The following is an 18,818-nucleotide window of genomic DNA, read 5'->3' as shown; positions in this document are numbered from 1 at the left end:
CAAACAGAAAATACTGCTACAGAAGAATACCTAACTGTTGAGATGTAAACTGTGATATTTATACTTTATAACTTTAATGCTGGTTGCTGTGAGCTTGGATTTATGGTTTTGAGCTTGTAACCACTTGGTTTTTCTGTCTGCCTTAAGTTAATTAATTTCTAAGCATTTCTGTATCCATGGCAATTTCTTTTAAAGCAGTTTTTAGAAGCTTGACTGTAGAGTGCATGGGTTTTGTGCACGAATGGAGTTTCTTTATTTAGTTGTTTGTGACCCAGTACAGTAAATAATGGAGCCTCCAACATTTGTTGGAGAGTTCTGGAATCAGGTGGTTTTTTAAAACTTCAGGGAAACTGAGTGAGTTTTAGGTTAACTTTTGACTTTGAATGTTTTAGTCCCCTAAAATCATTGGAACAGGATGGCTGTATACAGCAGTGCTTCTGAGAAGGGAATGATAAATACAGTGAATTAGGTTACATTGGGGGTGAAGAGTTAGTGTTGTCCCAGGCCAGAAACACTGGAATGAAAATTGAGAACTAGTTACCCAAAGTTGAGTACAGTGAAGTTCGGGTGTCTGGTAGCTCCAGGAACAAACTGTTGCTGTTCCAGTTTAAAAGTGCAAGTGTTATATGAATGGTGTATTGAATATTATACAGGAGAGCTTTTTGGGTACTATACAAAAGTTATATTGTTTCTTTTCAATTTATAAAGGAGTATTTTGGGGATTAATAGGATTATGTTTATAATGTGTTTAAAATCTTTGATTTTTTTTTAATAAATAGTTTGGATTATTCAATTTTACGGTTGTTTCTTTTTGTAATAACCTTATGTTTTGTTATTTAAAACAAAATCACCAGCAATGTGGTGGTTCAGTGAGCAACTACTGTGTGGCAATGGTGGCTCAGTGATTAGCATTGCTGCCTTATAGCACCAGGGATCCAGGTTCAATTCCATCCTTGGGCGAATGCCAGTGTGGAGTTTGCACATTCTCTTTGTGTCTGCATGGGTTTCCTTGCACAGTCCAAAGATATGCAGGTTAGGTGGAATGGCCATGCTAGATTGCTCTGCGGTTTCTAGGGGAACGCAGGCTGGGTGGTTTAGCCATGGGAAATGCAGGGTTAAAGGGGAGATATTCTGGGTGGGATGCTGTTTGGAGGGTCAGTTTGGCCAATGAGCCAAATGGCCTGCTTCCACACTGTAGTGATTCTATAATCTTTGATGAAACCAGAACAAACAAAATTATGACCAATTAAGTCAGCTTACTGTCTGAAATCTGCATTGCCTGCTCATAACATCAGCTGGGATCAAAACACTGAAATAGTACCTGTGTAAACTTCTAACAAATTGCTGTTTGATGTCTGCTAAATGGATGTTCTAGTTTAAATACACCACCCAGTAAATTCAGATGTGTCTATTGGCACAATGGGAAAAAGCAGATGTAGCATTATAATGGGGTGTTCAAATGTCACATTGAAAATGTATTGATTTCTGTCAAAATCATAACCAAGAGCAGTAATGATCACTCCTGGACAGGAAGGAGGATTAACATGTTCACCGGATTCAAAATGTGCTTTCTTCCCACAGAGGCTGCCGGACCTGCTGAGTTTCACCAGTAATTTCTGTTTTTGTTTCAGATGTCAGCACCCGCAGTTCTTTATTTTGTTTGAATGCTCATTGCTGGACTGGGAGCAGAATGAACATGGTTATTGCTGGACTGGAAGAAGAGTGAGCCGGCTCAGTCCTGTATACATCTTATACTTCAGTTAACAAAAACTGAAGGAACTGCTGATGCTGTAAATCAGAAACAAAAACAGAAATTGCTCGAAAAGCTCAGCATGCCTGGAGGCATCTGTGAAGAGAAATCAGAGTTAACGTTTCAAGTCCGTGACCCTTCCTCAGAACTGATTCCTCAGAACTAACTCTGATTTCACTTCACAGATGCCTCCAGGCCCGTTGAGCTTGTCGAGCAATTTCTGTTTTTGTTTTTGTATTTCAGTCAGTCATATACCTTGACTAATACAAATGCCTCTGTATCATACAGCCCTAAGTGTCCACAGGATTCTCCTGAGTTCTTACTCTAACCTCATTGAAGATTAATGAAATTCCCAGAGGATCAGTGGAAGTGCTCTGCTTTTGTCATTGGATACAACTCTCTGGTAGTTTGGGTGAAAATCTACCAAAAATTCACACTTTGTTTTCACATCTGTCTTCTGCTTTTGTGAAGTTGCAGAACGATAGAAATTGTTTTTATCAAATCATACCTTTACCTGAAAAGGTTGTGCCAAAAATACAATCAGCAAATCTGGAGCTTAGTTGTCTTTGTACATTTTAAAAGAATGATTTGGCTCCGGAGGAACAGCTGGTCTTATTCCTCAGCATTAACATTTACAAATTAATTCAACTCTGAACTGAGCAGTACTGTCTGAATATTAATATTGAGGAAGTTTTGAATTTGGATTCATTAACATCGCGTCACAGCAAAGATCAGTTGTCATTCTGTTGAGAGACTGATACATTCTTTGCTGCATAACGCATACTTCTGGGCTGTTTTTTGGATGACTGCCGAAGCACCTTCAGTGAACTATCACCAGGATGTAGAGTCTCTAATGGATTAGATTTGTTAATGGATTGGAGCATCATCCATTTCACTAATGAGAAAAGTTAAAGAAGCCATTGTTTGTATTGATTAACGGTATTGAAGAGGCACAATGTAAAGTAGTGCTAGATCTGCGTGGAGTTATGCACAATGTTTCTCATTATTCCTGATGGTGTTTAGACCAAATACAATCTCATTGTTGCAGGCTACAGGAACAGAGCCATAAAAAACACAGGTGAGCAACGTATACTGTTCAAGTACTGTCAACATTATCAAATTTCTGGACTCATTCCGATGCACCAGAGACAGAAAAACAGAGATGGTACATCCATCTGCACATGCACATTTGTTTCCAAATCCTGCAGAACCCAGAGTACTTAACATGTGTGGAGAAGTACTTATTAAGGGATTTATTTTATAAAATAGGTATAGGCCGTTGGCTGACAAGCAATTGAATTCAGTGCGATAGCTATTTTAATTCATTAGACATATAAAACGTCCTTTCAGCAAATCACATGTGCATCTAACCAAATTTGTTCACGGGACACTCGGGAATTTAAAGCTGATTATTCAAAACCGAAACACTGCGATGAATTTTGTCTTGGCTTGGGATAGAGAATTGACTGACTGACAGAAGGCAGAGGGTCAGGATAAATGGGACCTTTTCTAGATGACGAACTGTAACTATAGTAGGGTGCTGCAGGGTTCAGTTCTCAGACCTCAACTATTTACAGTTTATATAAATAACCTGCAAGGAGGGATCGAGTGTAACATAGCAAAGTTCATAGATAATACTAAAATAGGTGGGAAAGCAGGCTGTGATGAGGAATATAAGAGTTTATAAATGGATATTCTAGGCTTGGAGAATGGGCCAGAATCTAGCAGATGAAGTTCAATGTGAATAAGTACGAGGTTATACATTTTGACCAGAAAAATAAAAGGGCACATTATAGTTTAAATGGGAACCAGATTCAAAGTGCACCAGTGCAGAGGGCTCGGCGTGTATGAATCGCAGAAGGTGGGTCTTCAAATTCAGTATTTAATGAGAAAGGCAGATAGAATCTTCGCATTCATTACAAAAGGACTGGATCATAAATGTAAAGAAGTGTTGTTACAATTATATAAGGCATTGGTGAGACCACTCCTGGAATATTATGGCCTGTTTTGGTCCCATTATTTGAGGAAGGATGTGATGGCACTGAAAGCAGTTCAGAAGAGGTTCACCAGATTGATTCCAGGGATTAAAGGGCTATCATATGGGGAGTGGTTTATTAGTTTGGGTTTATACTCACTGGAATTCCAAAAAATGAGGAGGGGCCTCTGATTGACAAAACACTAAAGGAGATTGATAAGGTGGACATTGAACAGATGTCCCCCTGTTTGGACTGTCGCAAACAAGAGGTTATAGGTTTAGTGAGAGGACGTAGGTTCAAAACTTAGACAAGGAGAAACAACTTCTCTCAGAGGGTTGCAAATCTGTGGAGCTCATCAGCCCAGAGTGCAGTGGAGACAGAATCAATCAGCAGATTCAACAATGAAATAAAGGTGTTCCAGATGAAAAACAGGATAAAGGATGATGGGGTGCATGTAGGAAAGTGGAGTTGAGACCAGGATAAGATCAGCTATGATCATGTGAAATGGCGGAGCGGGCTCAAAGGGATGAATTACCTACTCCCGCTCCTAATTCCTATGTTCCTATGAACTTCCCTGGAGATTATTGTACTCCACTTTAGAAAAAATGAGCTGGATTTTCCAAGTAGTGTAAATATCATTCAGATTACCACTTCAGCCTTTGCTTTTTTTTAAATGAAAGAAGAGCTCTGCATTTCTGCGAGAAGATTCTGACCAGGACCCCCTCAGAAATGCACAGAACTGTCAGAATGAGGCAAATCATCAGTGAATGTGGTGTCTGCTGGTACCAGGAACAGAATGAATGTGGTCATTGCTGGCCTAGGAACAGAGTGCCCCACAATCATTGGAGCAGAAGCAAACTAAACACCGTCATTGCTGAAGTAGGAGCAGTGCAGTTCGGAACCACTAAACCATGAATCAAGCAGTTGTTATAATTATGGTGACCAATGAACATCACTTTTCCCTCTGCAGTAATTATTGCTCATTTCCATACAGAGATTTTTGTTGCACATAGAAGCACATCTCTGCTGTTTGTGGCAACCCCAAGTGTATCTCAGTACACATAAGGATCCTTTAAGATGTTCTGAATGTTAGTGTGGCACAAATACATTTGACATAATCACACATTCAGCTGGCACATGAAACAAAAAAGCCCATGGGCACAATTTGTACCATTCTCTTGGTGTCTACTTTGCAATTAAAGCTGTAGGTTTATTGGCAATGAACTACACACTCACAGCATAATTTTCACTTCTCCTGAACACCGACAATTTCACTCAGCTATTGCTCACCTGCTCTAATATCTCTTTCTTTCATTTAGTGTCTACGGCTGGCTGATTACATCCTGAGAAGTGCTTTGCGATGCTTTACTAAAATAAACACAATATATAAATGCAAGTTCCTGTCCACTTTGGCAGTGTGACAATGGTTAAAAAAAGTCACTTCTGAGAAAATTCGGAGCAAAATTTGGGATATAGCGCAGATTACTTGTTTTGTCAAATCTCTATTCCTTTTACAGTGCTCCACAATTTCCGTGCCTATCTGGAGGAAGCTAAGGCCCTGTCCACAGAAACTGAAGATACTTTAGAACTATTCGGACAAGTAAAAGGGGGTCTTCTCTTCCTCATCTCATTTTCTCTGGTACCTGGAAAAATACTAATGTGATCTCCTAGAGTCGTACAGCATAGAGATATCCTTCACTCCATAATGTCTATGCTGGCCAACAAACATCAAACTACATTTGTCCCATTTATCTGCACTTGGTCCATAGCCTACTATGCCCTGGGCATTTTAAGTACTCATCCAGATGCTTCTTAAATGTTGCAAGAGTACCTGCCTCCACCAGCCTCTCAGGCAGCATGTTCCACCACACTCTGGGTGCAAATGTTTTCCCTTAGATCTCCTCTAAACCACTCACTCCTCCAATTAAACATACGCCCTCTGGTCTTGAATCACCACCATACTAGGATGATCCCTGGTACGGAGGGATTGTTTTATGAGCTACACAGGTTGGGACACTACTCACTGGAGTTTAGAAGAATGAGAGGTGATCTCATTGAAACATGTGGAATTCTTAAGGGGCTTGACAGGGTGATTACTGAGAGGATGTTTCCCCTCACGGGAGAGTCTAGAACCAGACGGCATAGCCTCATTATAAAGGGGTGCCAATTTAAGACTGAGATGAAGAGGACTTTCTTCACGCAAAGGGTTGAGAATCTTTGGAACTCCTTGCCACAGAGAGTTATGGGGACAGAGTTGTTATGTATATTTAAGGCTGAGAGAGATCAGATTCTTGATCAGTCAGGGAATCAAGTGTTATGGGGAAATGGCACAAAACTGGATGTGAAGAACGTCAGATCAGCCAATGTCCTGTTGAATGGTGGAGCACTTTCAAGGGGTTGAATGGTGTCCTCCTGTTCCTGATTCTAATGGTCTTATGGAATTCTGACTGGCATATTTAGGAAGCTGTGGGCAGGCTGAAGACATGAAAATCTGCCTTTGTTGGTGTGATAACATTTATTACAAAAAACACAGAATAAAAGACAGGGGTAGGAATAGTCCACTTAGCCCCTCAAGCCTGTTCTCCATTCAACAAGGTAATCGATTTAACACAGTACCAGCAGGCAGTTGTAAGGCCTAGTTTTGAGTTTGTGAGATGGAAATGAGGTCCGGGAGTTCAAACTATTTGCATCACTGATGACAGAGGATGTTTTGCCCTCGCCTCCATTCACACAGATATGTACTTTCTTGAAATCCACCTGAGCCTTGATCAAAAATATTCTACATCAACATTATTTGTGCCCAACTCTCTGTAAAACCCACTGTAGGAGCTTTTGGCCTCAATTTTATTGAAATGATATGTGCCAGCAGCTGCCCTCCTGCTCCAGGAGCACCTATCCTTTCTAGTCATTTGCCAAACCCACAGCTTAGAAAACCTCTGGGAATGCTACTGTTCATCCATCCCCTGTCCTGGTGGTAGCAGTTACTACTTCATCAGAAATCCCATCTTTTGGTTCAAGTTCCTTTTCCAACTCCATCCTCTAAAGTGTTGTGATGAATTTCTTTACATTGCTTTGTTCCACTTGACTACAAAAATATCGCTGTGATAATATTCAACTTCAGTCAACTCAGAAAACTTACCATTTGGATCGGCTGTCCATGATACACTTCATCTAATTTTCCACCCATTGAATTCATTGGATTGTACCAATTTGAAACGGGATGGCTGATCCACTGCCTCAGGTTTTCCACCCAAAAGAAGTTGAAAATAGCCTTGTCAAGTCTTTTGAATCACTGGGGGGAATTTTGTGGAGGGAACAGGGCTCTCACCTACCAACATCTTCTTTCACTCAGGCACCTGAAAGGCCAGTGACGACCAAAGAATGCAGGGTGGATTTCCCACCCACCAAGAACTGTCACCCAATGAGAGGGAGGCAGCTCTATTGCCAAGTTCCATTAGGCCCAGAACACCCATGCACACAAAGTTAACATCTGAATCCAGTGTTAAAACAACAGGTCATTTAAATGGTGGATCTGCCTGTCCTACAGGGGTTCCTTGTGCACTGCACAATGCACTTGGCTTGGAGATGTAAGTTGGATAGTTTCTGCTGGCTTCCTGACACACCGGCAGTTTGTACTTACCAAGTAATCCCCTGACCTAGAACGATTACAACCCCTCCTCTTGTTTTTGCTGTCTACTTGGACATAACAACGTGCATTTCTTAACATATCCCTTTAACAGTGTCTTTATAATCTTTAATCAGCGTTTGAACCTTCCTCTTTGTTCAAGCATTGTCCTAATGTTTTCTTCTACGTTTGATAACATTCCTGTGAATCACCTTTGGGATATTTTACTATGTTCACTGCTATATAAATGCAAGTTGTTTTTGTTGGTCCAATAAACAGTTTGACTTCGCTCGTCTTGATATGCCTTTATTAGTCTGAGAAAAATGAAGACTGGTCACAATAACTAATGAAAGCCCCTTGGCACTTTAGCTCATTTTTTTATCATTAGTGCCTAGGGCAAAATCCAACTCGTAATTTTTTCCAATTGACTTAATTGTGTTCTGTACAGTACACGTTTTAAATAATATTCCTCAAGTTAAAAGCAAGATATCTTTTTAGAAGATGTAATGTTTCATATGAAGTGACTTCATATCTCAATACTCACTGTTCCTGCTGTGCCCAGTGACAGGTGGTTCATCTGCTGGGTCAAAGGTCCCATCATACTGGCTGGCTGCATGGACATAGTGTGGTCCATTGTGGGCGTAATCACAGCACCCTGAAAGAAATGCAACAATTAACTTAAAATATAGCTTCACACATAGTCTCAAAGTTGAATGCAATCTTAGAAGTTTCCATTTTTAAAAAGCCAATTGCCAACTATCAGGTACAACAGATTCTGGGAATAAGGTTGGCCTAGTTCTAGATCTAGTTCATCAGGTTATTGTTGATGCTCATAAGATCCATCCTTCTGCTCAATAATACCGCTTCTGTCTTAGTGTAATCATTCCAGGTGCAAGGTGAATCAGGTTTCTGTCAAATAACTCTTGGTAAAGCCTGTGACAATAATGTTATAATCTCCCCTCCTCTTCTGTGACAAGGACATGTACAGGGATAGTTGTCATCTCAACTACAATCGTATAAGGCCAGAAAATCTAAGCCAAAGTAGAACAGCATCCCCAGTAAAGAATTTAAATAGTCTTGCGCTTATACAGAAGGTGTTCATGTCTAGATACCAGTATGATCCTAGGAAGCAATTTCAAGTCTGAAACCTAATACCAGGCTATAGTGAATGGTTCTAAGCTCCACTCTTCTACTCATTAATGCCTTTGTTTAATTGTAATTATTCCAGCAGTAATATGAGGCTTAAGTAGACAGACTGTAAGAAGATTTTAAAACAGAGATTGCTTATTCCACTGGCATTGAGTCTTCATAAATGTCCCAGACAAGAGGAAGAGATGAATTGAATTATTCTAAAACTGTTCTCTTCTGTCCATAACGGAGGAAATTATTGTTCTTCTCTCATTTTATTCCTTTCAAAAACAACCTTTGGCATGTTTCCCAATATCGAGTGACCCACAGCAGTTTTTAAGATTTAAAACAAATTTAGGATTAAAACAAATCAGGGATTGTTACTGTACTCCATGTGGGAATAGTTCTCACACACACACACAGACGCATGCACACACACACAGACGCATGCACACATGCACACACACACACACACACGCACACACGCAGACGCATGCACACATGCACACACACACACACACTCACACACAGACAGACATACACACATCCAAGAAACAAAGAGAAAGAAAAGGAAAGGAAAAATGGTAACATTACAAATTGCTTAAAATTCAATCCATCATTAGTTCATGTGGATTAGAGAGTCCAGCAAGTTAACATACAGCTGATGTTCTTTCGGGCTCTTTTGAGAAGTCTCCTTTTGTAGGCGCTCAGTCACAGTTCAATTGCTGGTGAAAATGTTACAAACTGGGAATTGGCTCCGTAGGTAAAATATGGGCTTCTTTTTAGAAAAACATTTTGAGTGATATTGAGATCAAAGGCAGGTATTTAGACAAGCATGGAGCTGTTTATAATTCTAGAGCTATAAGCAGACAGACAAACAAAATATAAAGCTATATAGTTTAAGATGATTTAAAGAAACCAGCAGTTCCAGTCACATGACTGGAGCTTCAAGTTGAGACACTCAGTGAATTAGGTGGATTTGATGTCCCCTCATCAGAAACCATTGTATTTTGTAGCAGATAACTGTGGGGTCATTTGGGTTTTGATAGTCTCCTTTATTCAGAACTGGGTGAGGTAGACACCTCATCTACTAGTCCCTTGTGTCGGCTTAGCTGGAATGTTCATAAAATGCAACAAATGTTAGATTCAAGGAGGTAAAGCTTTCACTTGTGACCTGGCGATTGCTGGACATTTTGGGAAGCAGTCAACTTGTTCATTCTGTGTTCAATAGCAGCCATTATAGAATTCAGCAAGAGTCCATTTAAGAAAAAAAAAATATGGCTTTAAAAAAAAAATCTCTCTTCCTTCCCCTCTGGTTGCCATAAATGTTAGTGCGAAATATTAATTTAGAGAAATAAACAAGTTCCAAAGGATATTTACAGCTGATGCACTAGAGTAAGCTAGACATTGTCGACAGTTTAACCTCCGATCCCTAAATAACCGGATAGCAGAGTTCACTGGTTGAGCTCTGACACTAGTTTCCCAATTATATATAACCCAGATTGTCATATCTCCTCAACATAAATGTAAAGATTTGGGTACAGGAGAAGGGATGGCTTGCTGCTATCATACAGAACATTGGTGACCCCCACCTGGAGGACTGTGTGCAGTTTTAGTCTCCTTATCAGAAGAAGCATGTTCTGGCTATGCAGGGAGAGGAATGAACATTTACCAGAATCACTCCTGGGCTGGCTTATACCTGTGCTATAAGAGAGACTGGATCGGTTAGGACAATATTTACTCGTGTTTAGAAGAATGGAGGGGGATCTCTTGGAAACCTACAAAACTTAAAACAGGACTAGACAGAGTAAACATAGGAAGCATGTTCCCAATGGCCAGGGTGTCCAGAAGAAGGGGTCACTGTCTAGGATACAGAGTAGGCCATTTAGAACTGAGATGAGGAGAAAATTTCTTCACCTAGAGAGTGATAAGCCTGTGGCACAGAAGGCAGGTGAGGCTAAGACATTGAATGTTTTCAAGAAGAAGTTATGTACACTTCTTCGGGTAAAGGGATCAAAGCATATGGGGACAACAAGGTGCAGGGCTGGATGAACACAGCAGGCCAAGCAGCATCATAGGAGCAGAGAGGCTGACATTTCGGGCCTAGACCCTTCATCAGAAAAGGGGGAGGGGAAGGGGGTTCTGAAATAAATAGGGAGAGAGTGGGAGGCGGATAGAAGATGGATAGAGGAGAGGATAGGTGGAGAGGAAACAAACAGGTCGAAGAGGCGGGGATGGAGCCAGTAAAGGTGAGTGTAGGTGGGGAGTTAGGAAGGGGATAGGTCAGTCCAGGGAGGACGGACAGGTCAAGGGGGCGGGATGAGGTTGGTCGGTAGGAGATGGAGGTGCGGCTTGAGGTGGGAGGAGGGGATAGGTGGGAGGAAGAACAGGTTAGGGAGGCAGGGACGAGCTGGACTGGTTTTGGGATGCGGTAGGGGGAGGGGAGATTTTGAAACTTGTGAAATCCACATTGATACCATTGGGCTGCAGGGTTCCCAAGCGGAATATGAGTTGCTGTTCCTGCAACCTTCGGGTGGCATTGTTGTGGCACTGCAGGAGGCCCAGGATGGACATGTCGTCTGAGGAATGGGAGGGGGAGTTGAAATGGTTCGTGACTGGGAGGTGCAGTTGTTTATTGCGAACCGAGCGTAGGTGTTCTGCAAAGCGGTCCCCGAGCCTCCGCTTGGTTTCCCCGATGTAGAGGAAGCCACACCGGGTACAGCGGATGCAGTATACCACATTGGCAGATGTGCAGGTGAACATCTGCTTGATGTGGAAAGTCTTCTTGGGGCCTGGGATGGGGGTGAGGGAGGAGGTATGGGGGCAGGTGTAGCACTTCCTGCGGTTGCATATGGTGAGCAGGGTACTGAGGTGGATGTTCAGAATTATCACATGAAATGGCAAAGCAGGCTCAAAAGGCTGAATGGTCTGCTCCAGCTCCTGTTTACTATGTTTCTCTGAAGAAAACTGTGATGTTTTCTCTTCATGGCCTAAGGTGAAACAGGTAGGGCCATCCAGCTGTTAACTCACCCCACTGGCACTTCCCAGCTCCCTAGCCACCAACGGAGGCCTTGGTCTGCTATATATACAACCCTGGGTATGTCAGTTACCATTGCTACACTCTGTCGCCAGCTTCTAGCTGCTCTGTTTTGCCTGTGTCTTCATGAAATTTCTGCTCCAGATGCTTCTTCAGTCTGGGCTCTGGACTCCAGCTCCACTACTTTCTCTTCAGCCTGGTCTCTAGCTCCACCCCAGCTTGTTGCGAACTTCTTTTTCTGTCTTTAGGGGCCCTCAGGGCTGGCCAATTTCCTGGTACCTTTCTGACCTCAACTGCTGGAGATCTCCTGCCCCTAGTCGTGAAATGGCCTGCAATCAGCAGCAGCACCCTGCATTTGGCCTCACTCCACATTTAGTAGTTGGGAAGCTAAGGTCCCATTAACCTTCCTCACTACACAAGTATGCACCTTTGGGGCCACAATTTGTGTAGGCCTAACGTACATTCTGAAATTGGAGGAGTGGATCTTGAATTCTAACTTTCTAATTCCAAAGGAATAGTATCAGCACTGAACAAAGGCTGACACCTAAACAATTCTTTATTTCAGTATTTATGCTTCAGATAAAATAGGGCCGTTAGCCATAGCCTGGATGGCATGACTAGAATTGACGTGAGATCATGTTACTGACCTAGATTTTGCTTTAGCATCTGTTGTACATTAAACGTTACCTTTCATGTTTATCTCTTAAAATTTTGCTTGGCAACTTCCAGAAAGTATGAGATGAATAATGATGTAGCAAGGGAAAGGTGGCATATCGAACTGGAGTCAAAAGAACAACCAACTTAAGTCTGCTTTTGTTTGTCATTTATGTAAATAATTTGGATGAGAGTTTAGCAGGCATGGTTAGGAAGTTTGCAGATGATGCCAAAACCAGTGGTATAGTCGACTGTGAAGAAGGTTATCTCAGATTACAAAAGGATCTTGATCAACTGGACAAATGGGCTGAGGAGTGGCAGATTGAGTTTAATTTGGATAAATGCGAGGTATTGCATTTTGGTAAAAGAGACAAGGGCAGGACTAATACAGTTAATAAGGTAGGGCCCTGGGTAGTGTTGTCGAACAGACAGACCTAAGAGTTCAGGTACATGGTTCTTTGACAGTTGCATCACAGGTCGACAGTGTGGTTAGGAAGGTATTGGCGCGCTTGCCTTCTTTGCTTAGATCTTTGAGTATAGGAGTAGGGCTGTCATGTTGAGGTTGTACAGGACATTAGTGAGGCCAATTTTGGAGTACAGTTCTGGTCAACCTGCTATCGAAATTATATCACTAAATTGGAGAAAGTTCAGAAAAGATTTACCAGGATGTTGCCGGGACTGGATAGTTTGAGTTAGAAGGAGAGGCTGGATAGGCTGGGATATTTTTCAAAGTAGGAGGTTGAGTGGTGACGCTATCGAGATTTATAAAATCATGAGGGGCATACATAAGGTGAATTGCAAAGGTCTTTTCTCTGGTGATATTTTCCTGAGGTTGATGGTGAAATGGCACAGCTTTGAGACATTCACAGTTACACCCACATCTGCCATTACGTGAAAACCCAATTTCTTTTACTCGTACATTGCCACTAGCCTCACCACAAAATATGGCTCAGTGAAACACTGCCGGGTAATTACACTTGAAACTCCAAATGTACAGATGAAAGAAAAATTCAACAGCTCTGTTAGGCCGCAAACAGATCCTCACTGAAAACCCACAAGCAGAAGATTTTTAATTAATAATGTTGAAGAGCTAGACGTGTTTCTTAAGTATTTTACAAAAGCAGTAAATTCTTGTGTTCACATATCATTTCGATTGATATTAGCCAGCTCTGAAACCATTCAGACACATTAATTTTGCTTTTCAATCTGCAAAAACGAATTATTTAAACATTGCGATAAGGAGACATGAAGTCAAAGCTTTTTGATAAGAATTATTAAATAATCCTGACTGTGCTAAGAATTGCTTTGGAAACTAATTGAAGATCAGTTGGGATCACAGTCTGATTCATTTTTAGAAGCTACACTTATTCCACACTCAGGGTTTTGTGCTTTGCAGGCTATCAGCATAAGTGCACACATTGCACTTTATTCACTGAGGAAAGGACAATTGAGACTGCAATCCACATGCAACACTCTGACCAAGCAGAGTTGACCTGCCTGATTTGAATTTAATCTGTTAGCTAAACCAGTTAAAAGTTGTAGGTGTATCTCCCTATCAACCTCAGTCCAATTGATCAGCATCCTCTTCTCATTCTATAGAAATTGTTGCTGTGTTTTTAAGAAGTTGCTTTATTAAACATTTCAGTCCTGATAAGTACAAGATAAAAAGCTTCAATTTCATGTCTCTTCTTAGCAATGTTTAATTTCTCTACGAATAATTTCTCTATAAGGAATACATTTCTAGTATACAAACACAGTGATTATATTCATTAGTATTTTCTAGCAATCTATTAACATTTTAGGTCATACGCATCTGAGATCTGTCACAAGCAGAAACTAACTTAGAAACCATAACCATATAATTTTTGTACAGAATATAACTAATATTTATTCCCTCAGTTAAATTGGCAGCATATTTCTGAACCTCCCATTTGCTGGTTTACCTTTGCAATTGGGATTGAAAGGTTATGAAGGAACACAATCTGTACAGGCATAATTTACATGAACCTTTCAATCTCAATTGCAAAAGTAAACCAGCAAATGGGATTCTTCATTGTCATTTATTTTAAAGAGGTGACTGGCAACAGCATCAATCAACATTTGGAGCTAAAGTCCTGACAGTTAGTCTCTGAGAAAAAAAAAGTCCGTTAAAAGAATAATACTACAAAATATGCCAAAAGACATTATTCACAAGAATTACTAGTTCCCACGTTTCCAATTGAGGGGAAGTTGTTAACATTGCTGCAATGCGCAATAGTTGTAGACTACTGGGGAACACATGACTGTTTATCAAGCTGTAACATACTATGCTGCAATGTTTTAAGTCCCACTCCAGGTTTGAGGGCAAAAATCCACGTTGACAGTGCAGAGCTGTATTAGGAGAGTAGTCCACTGACAAACGTACTGACTTTTGAACTGCCTTTTTGAAATCAAGGCCCCCCATCTGCCTGCATAGATGGATGTGAAAAAGATCCAATTATATTATTTCTAAGTGGTTCCTGACCAACAGTTATCCTTTAATCAACATCACAAAAAACAAGAAAATGTAGTGATTATCAGATTGCTGTTTTAGGAAGTTTGCTCTGTGCCATTTAATTACTGCATTTTTGCACTACAACAGTGATTACATTCATTGAAAAGCATTTGGAGAAATCTGGGACATTGTTGGATGGATTCAATGGCATTTGAAGCAACACAAAAATAATTACATGGACCACTATCTGAGGCTTGTTCATGAACGATTCACAGCAGAAGCCATCTCGAATGTGCTGTTAGACCTTTTGCTGCCTTCTGTAAAGAACAATTTATCTGTGACATGTCACTGGTAAGTATATCCCTTGGAATACAGAGTGCATGGGAGGTCCAGGAGTGTGAGACAAGCACTGGGAGAGAGGTGACCTTGAGGAAAGAAGGGAGATGGGCTCCCAGCAGGAAGTCACATCTGTCCAGTGTGTTCAGGGAGCAATTGTTTGAACTGAACTTTAGTGAGGAACAATGTGGTAAATGCCTTCGCTGAATACATTGACACTGAAAACTGACCTGCTGCAGCCACATCTATAACCTGGAAGCAGAATGACAACCACATTCCAGCAGCTGAGAAAGTAATTGTGCATTTGTCACTTTTATGTAACACCACACGATTATCAGACTCTTTGTTTTATGGTGCAAAGTACATGCCAGCTGGAAAGGTGCAGGGGAGAAAAGTCTAAGAGCACATGCCACAAGTTGCTTGTTTCCAGAAAAACCACATTCTTTAGCTCTCTTTAAAATAGGAAGGAAGCACTGGATTCCTTTAGGCATTTTTACATGCCTAAAAGACCAGTGACTTATTATTTTTGAAAAGTTTCTCCCACGCAATAATGGTGTGCATGCATAGCATCTATATTTATTTGTGAGGAGGTAGGGGAAAAGGAAAGAAACTGTATGTAAATTCCCTGTGGACACTGTCGCTGTGACATGAGCCAGAAAGCCTATGCATGATTAACTCTATACGCACGGATTATCAAGTCATGCTCTCAGTGGATAACTAAGGGAGGCTCATTGTTGTCAGCAATGATTAATCTGGATTGCTCACAAAGACAAGGGAGGTCTGTCTTGCCTTTTGAAGATTTACAATTGAAATAAAAATTCTTGTTGGCAACAAAATTGAGCACAGATGTGCAGACTGTCTATACTTTCTATAGTGCTGTCTGGCTAGAGACAAACTAAATCTTAATTTACGTTTTTTCTTCGTGGAAAATAGAAATTAGTTTGAGCGCTTCAAAGTGTTCCAATATTGCCTCAGCCACAATTGTTAGCTGGGCAACCTTTCCAATTGGCAATTCTCTAGATTTGAACTGTGAAAGAACCTGCAATATGTGTTCATCACAATTACTTGCTCCATTCATTAATAATTCAAATCATGAAGTGACCTAACTCTGACAACTACTCTTTAACCCATATAGACATATTTCCTGTTGCAGTCATATGTTTGAACATTGATAATAGATAATAGTGAAAGACTCACGAATACCCCTAAGGATCATTTGTAAATATGTTTCAGATTTAGGTTTTCCTAAAACATTGGAAGGGACCAAGAGAAAATCACACATAATTGCTCCAGAAATTTCCAGCAGGCTGTTTGGCATAATCTTGCCCCTAGAGTAATTACAGTGATTAGATAGGCATCACTAGCATCAGTTGTGGGATATAAAAATTAACCATTTTAAGAACTGAAATGGATTTAAAACATTACCGTGAAAAGCCGCTTTTAATTTGGGATTATTACTTCAAAGATGCAAGAGGTAAGAAATCCACTGTGGTCCTTCTTATCACGCAAACTCAATTAATTATACATGACTTAAGAAATTCAGAGATAGGTTCTGCAGATGTTTTATGACAGTGAATGTGCTTGCACTTAGTGAGCTGAAAATCTCTTCCAGTATGCACAGGGCTTTATGGGAACCTTTGTATTCTTAAATAGCCTTACCCAAGGGAAGCATACATATTCATTTTCTACCAGAGTAATACATTTATCTTCATATCCACCTATTGCATCTACCTAATTTTCTATAGACACGTTCGCCTTTATAAGACAATTATGGTAACCATTTGGTGGAACTTCAATTGTTTCTTGCAGTAATGGGATTTCCCCCATTGTCTCTGACTTCCAGCCTCCATGGGAATAATGTGAATGTTTGAATATTCAGGAATCCCAAAATTAAAGAAACAATGCCAGTAGGTAGGGGTGAATTAAATATTACGCCCGTTGTTTATTTCAGTCCAACAACTGGAGAAAAAAAAACAAACTGACAGAAATCACCTGAAATCAAGTTGTACTGTGACAGGGTTTTAAGCTTCCAGTAACCGAGGGAGGTGAATGAATAACACATGAAAATGAAAAATAAAAAAAAATGCTTGTATAGCAAATTTTCTGACAGCTGCATAGAAGTGAGAATATTTTCATTCATGCATCATAGAAAAAAAAAGGTGTAAATTCAGCTGCCCTCACCTCTTTCTCGGATGTGACTTAACACCTTCAGAATGGAACAGAGTCAAGGCAATCTGATGCCACATGGAACAATATGGAAGCGCATTTTCTTTTTCTAAAATAAATGTTCACAGCCCTGACACGCTCAGGGTCTCTTGTGGAACCGTTCACAGGTAATCGAGAATGTTGCAAATGGGAGGGTGAATGACTGAGGTTCCAATTACCATTCATTAATAATTCACTAAGTTTGATTTACTCAATTTCATTATTAATTTTCTAACTAGAGCTAATTACATTTTATAAAATCCACACAGAACATTTTCAAAATTAGGCACTCGCTCCATGAAATGAATAATTAATTTCACTCTCAACTTAATTGCTAACTTCACCTCTTGTCATTTTGTCCCTGAGCAAAGCCGCAGAGATTAACTGGGACATAAATAAAAACTGTACTTTAGTTTTAAACAATCAAGTTCTTTATGTTTATTTCTAAGGCACTCCAATCAAGATGCCTTGGCAAAAGACAGAAACCCACTCCTTATTACCCTAAAAAGTGGTGTCATATTTGTAATTGATTTACATTGAAATTACGTGGAAATTGGGGCCTGAATTCTGCATTAATTATGATCCAAAAACCTCATGACTTTAATGCTTGAGTCACTTCCTCTGTATTTAAAACCAGCGTAAATTGTACCATGTTTCTCTGAAAACATCACACTATTCTCCCTCTAGCAGCTGCTAATTAGTTTATTTGTGTGCATTCACTTCGTGGAAGGCATTGTAATAGGACAGTTTAAAAAAAAATCAATCGCTTTCAGAAAAAAAGCAGTTTTTAGAAGAATCTTATTATTCCTAGTAGTGAGGAGATTAACCTTTTACTGAATAGAGAAAGAACTTCTTGAAGAGACTTAAAATCTGGGTAGGGGTGAATCACCTTTCAACTTGGATAAATAATACTCACCAGGATTAGTACCAGACTCTAAATAAGTCCTGTAATTGTTATCGTGTTCTATTTTTTCAAGTTCATCATTTCTGTTACATAGTCTTTCAAGATCAATGAATGAGAAAGATATAATTTCTATCCTGCACTATCATCAACTATCATCACACGTGTGTCTTCATGAATAATTAACATGCAAATATAGAGAAATGCTTTAGTGATTTGGATGAATTTATTGCTAAGTGAAGCTTTTCTTCTCTAATTACTATTGTAGGATCTTTTACATCCATTTGAATAAGCAGACAGGCTATGATTTACTGCCTCATCTGAAAGAGGGCAGTGCAGCGTTCCCTCAGCACTGCACTGAAAGGTCAGATTAGATTATTTTCTCAAATTCTGAAACTGGAGATTGAAGCCATGACTTTCAGATTCAGGGATAGCAGCACAATCATTCAGTCAAAACTGAACAACAGGAGACTTGCTGACTATGCTCGACACTTGCTTGTGTAGTCCTTCAAAGTTTTTGTTATGGTCAATGTTAATTTCTCCCACATTAATTAATGTTTTTTTTTGTGCTATTCAATTCAATTTACAACATTAATTCGGTCAGTGAACATGAAACTGAAAATGAGCTGGCATTAAAGTAATTGAAACAGTAGTCATTGCTGTGGTTCATCTTTAGGAACCTGATTTCTTTTATCTTATAACACAGGAACCTAGAAATATTTAAGTAAAGACA

General features: G+C 40.1%; 1 protein-coding gene across 3 annotated transcripts in view; it reads right to left on the bottom strand.

Annotated features, from left to right (window-relative positions):
- The window catches only part of rbms3 (RNA binding motif, single stranded interacting protein), a 1,299,340-nt gene that overhangs the window by 22,581 nt on the left and 1,257,941 nt on the right, over positions 1-18,818 (bottom strand). For all 3 annotated transcript variants that reach the window (XM_048612311.1, XM_048612319.1, XM_048612327.1), the window contains one exon: positions 7,896-8,006. In XM_048612311.1, coding sequence (XP_048468268.1) covers positions 7,896-8,006 — 111 coding nt within the window. The remainder of the gene's footprint in view (positions 1-7,895; positions 8,007-18,818) is intronic.

Source organism: Rhincodon typus, chromosome 2 (assembly GCF_021869965.1).
Source record: "Rhincodon typus isolate 14 chromosome 2, sRhiTyp1.1, whole genome shotgun sequence".
Taxonomy (NCBI): Eukaryota; Metazoa; Chordata; class Chondrichthyes; order Orectolobiformes; family Rhincodontidae; genus Rhincodon; species Rhincodon typus.
This window is presented reverse-complemented; position numbering and strand designations above follow the sequence as displayed.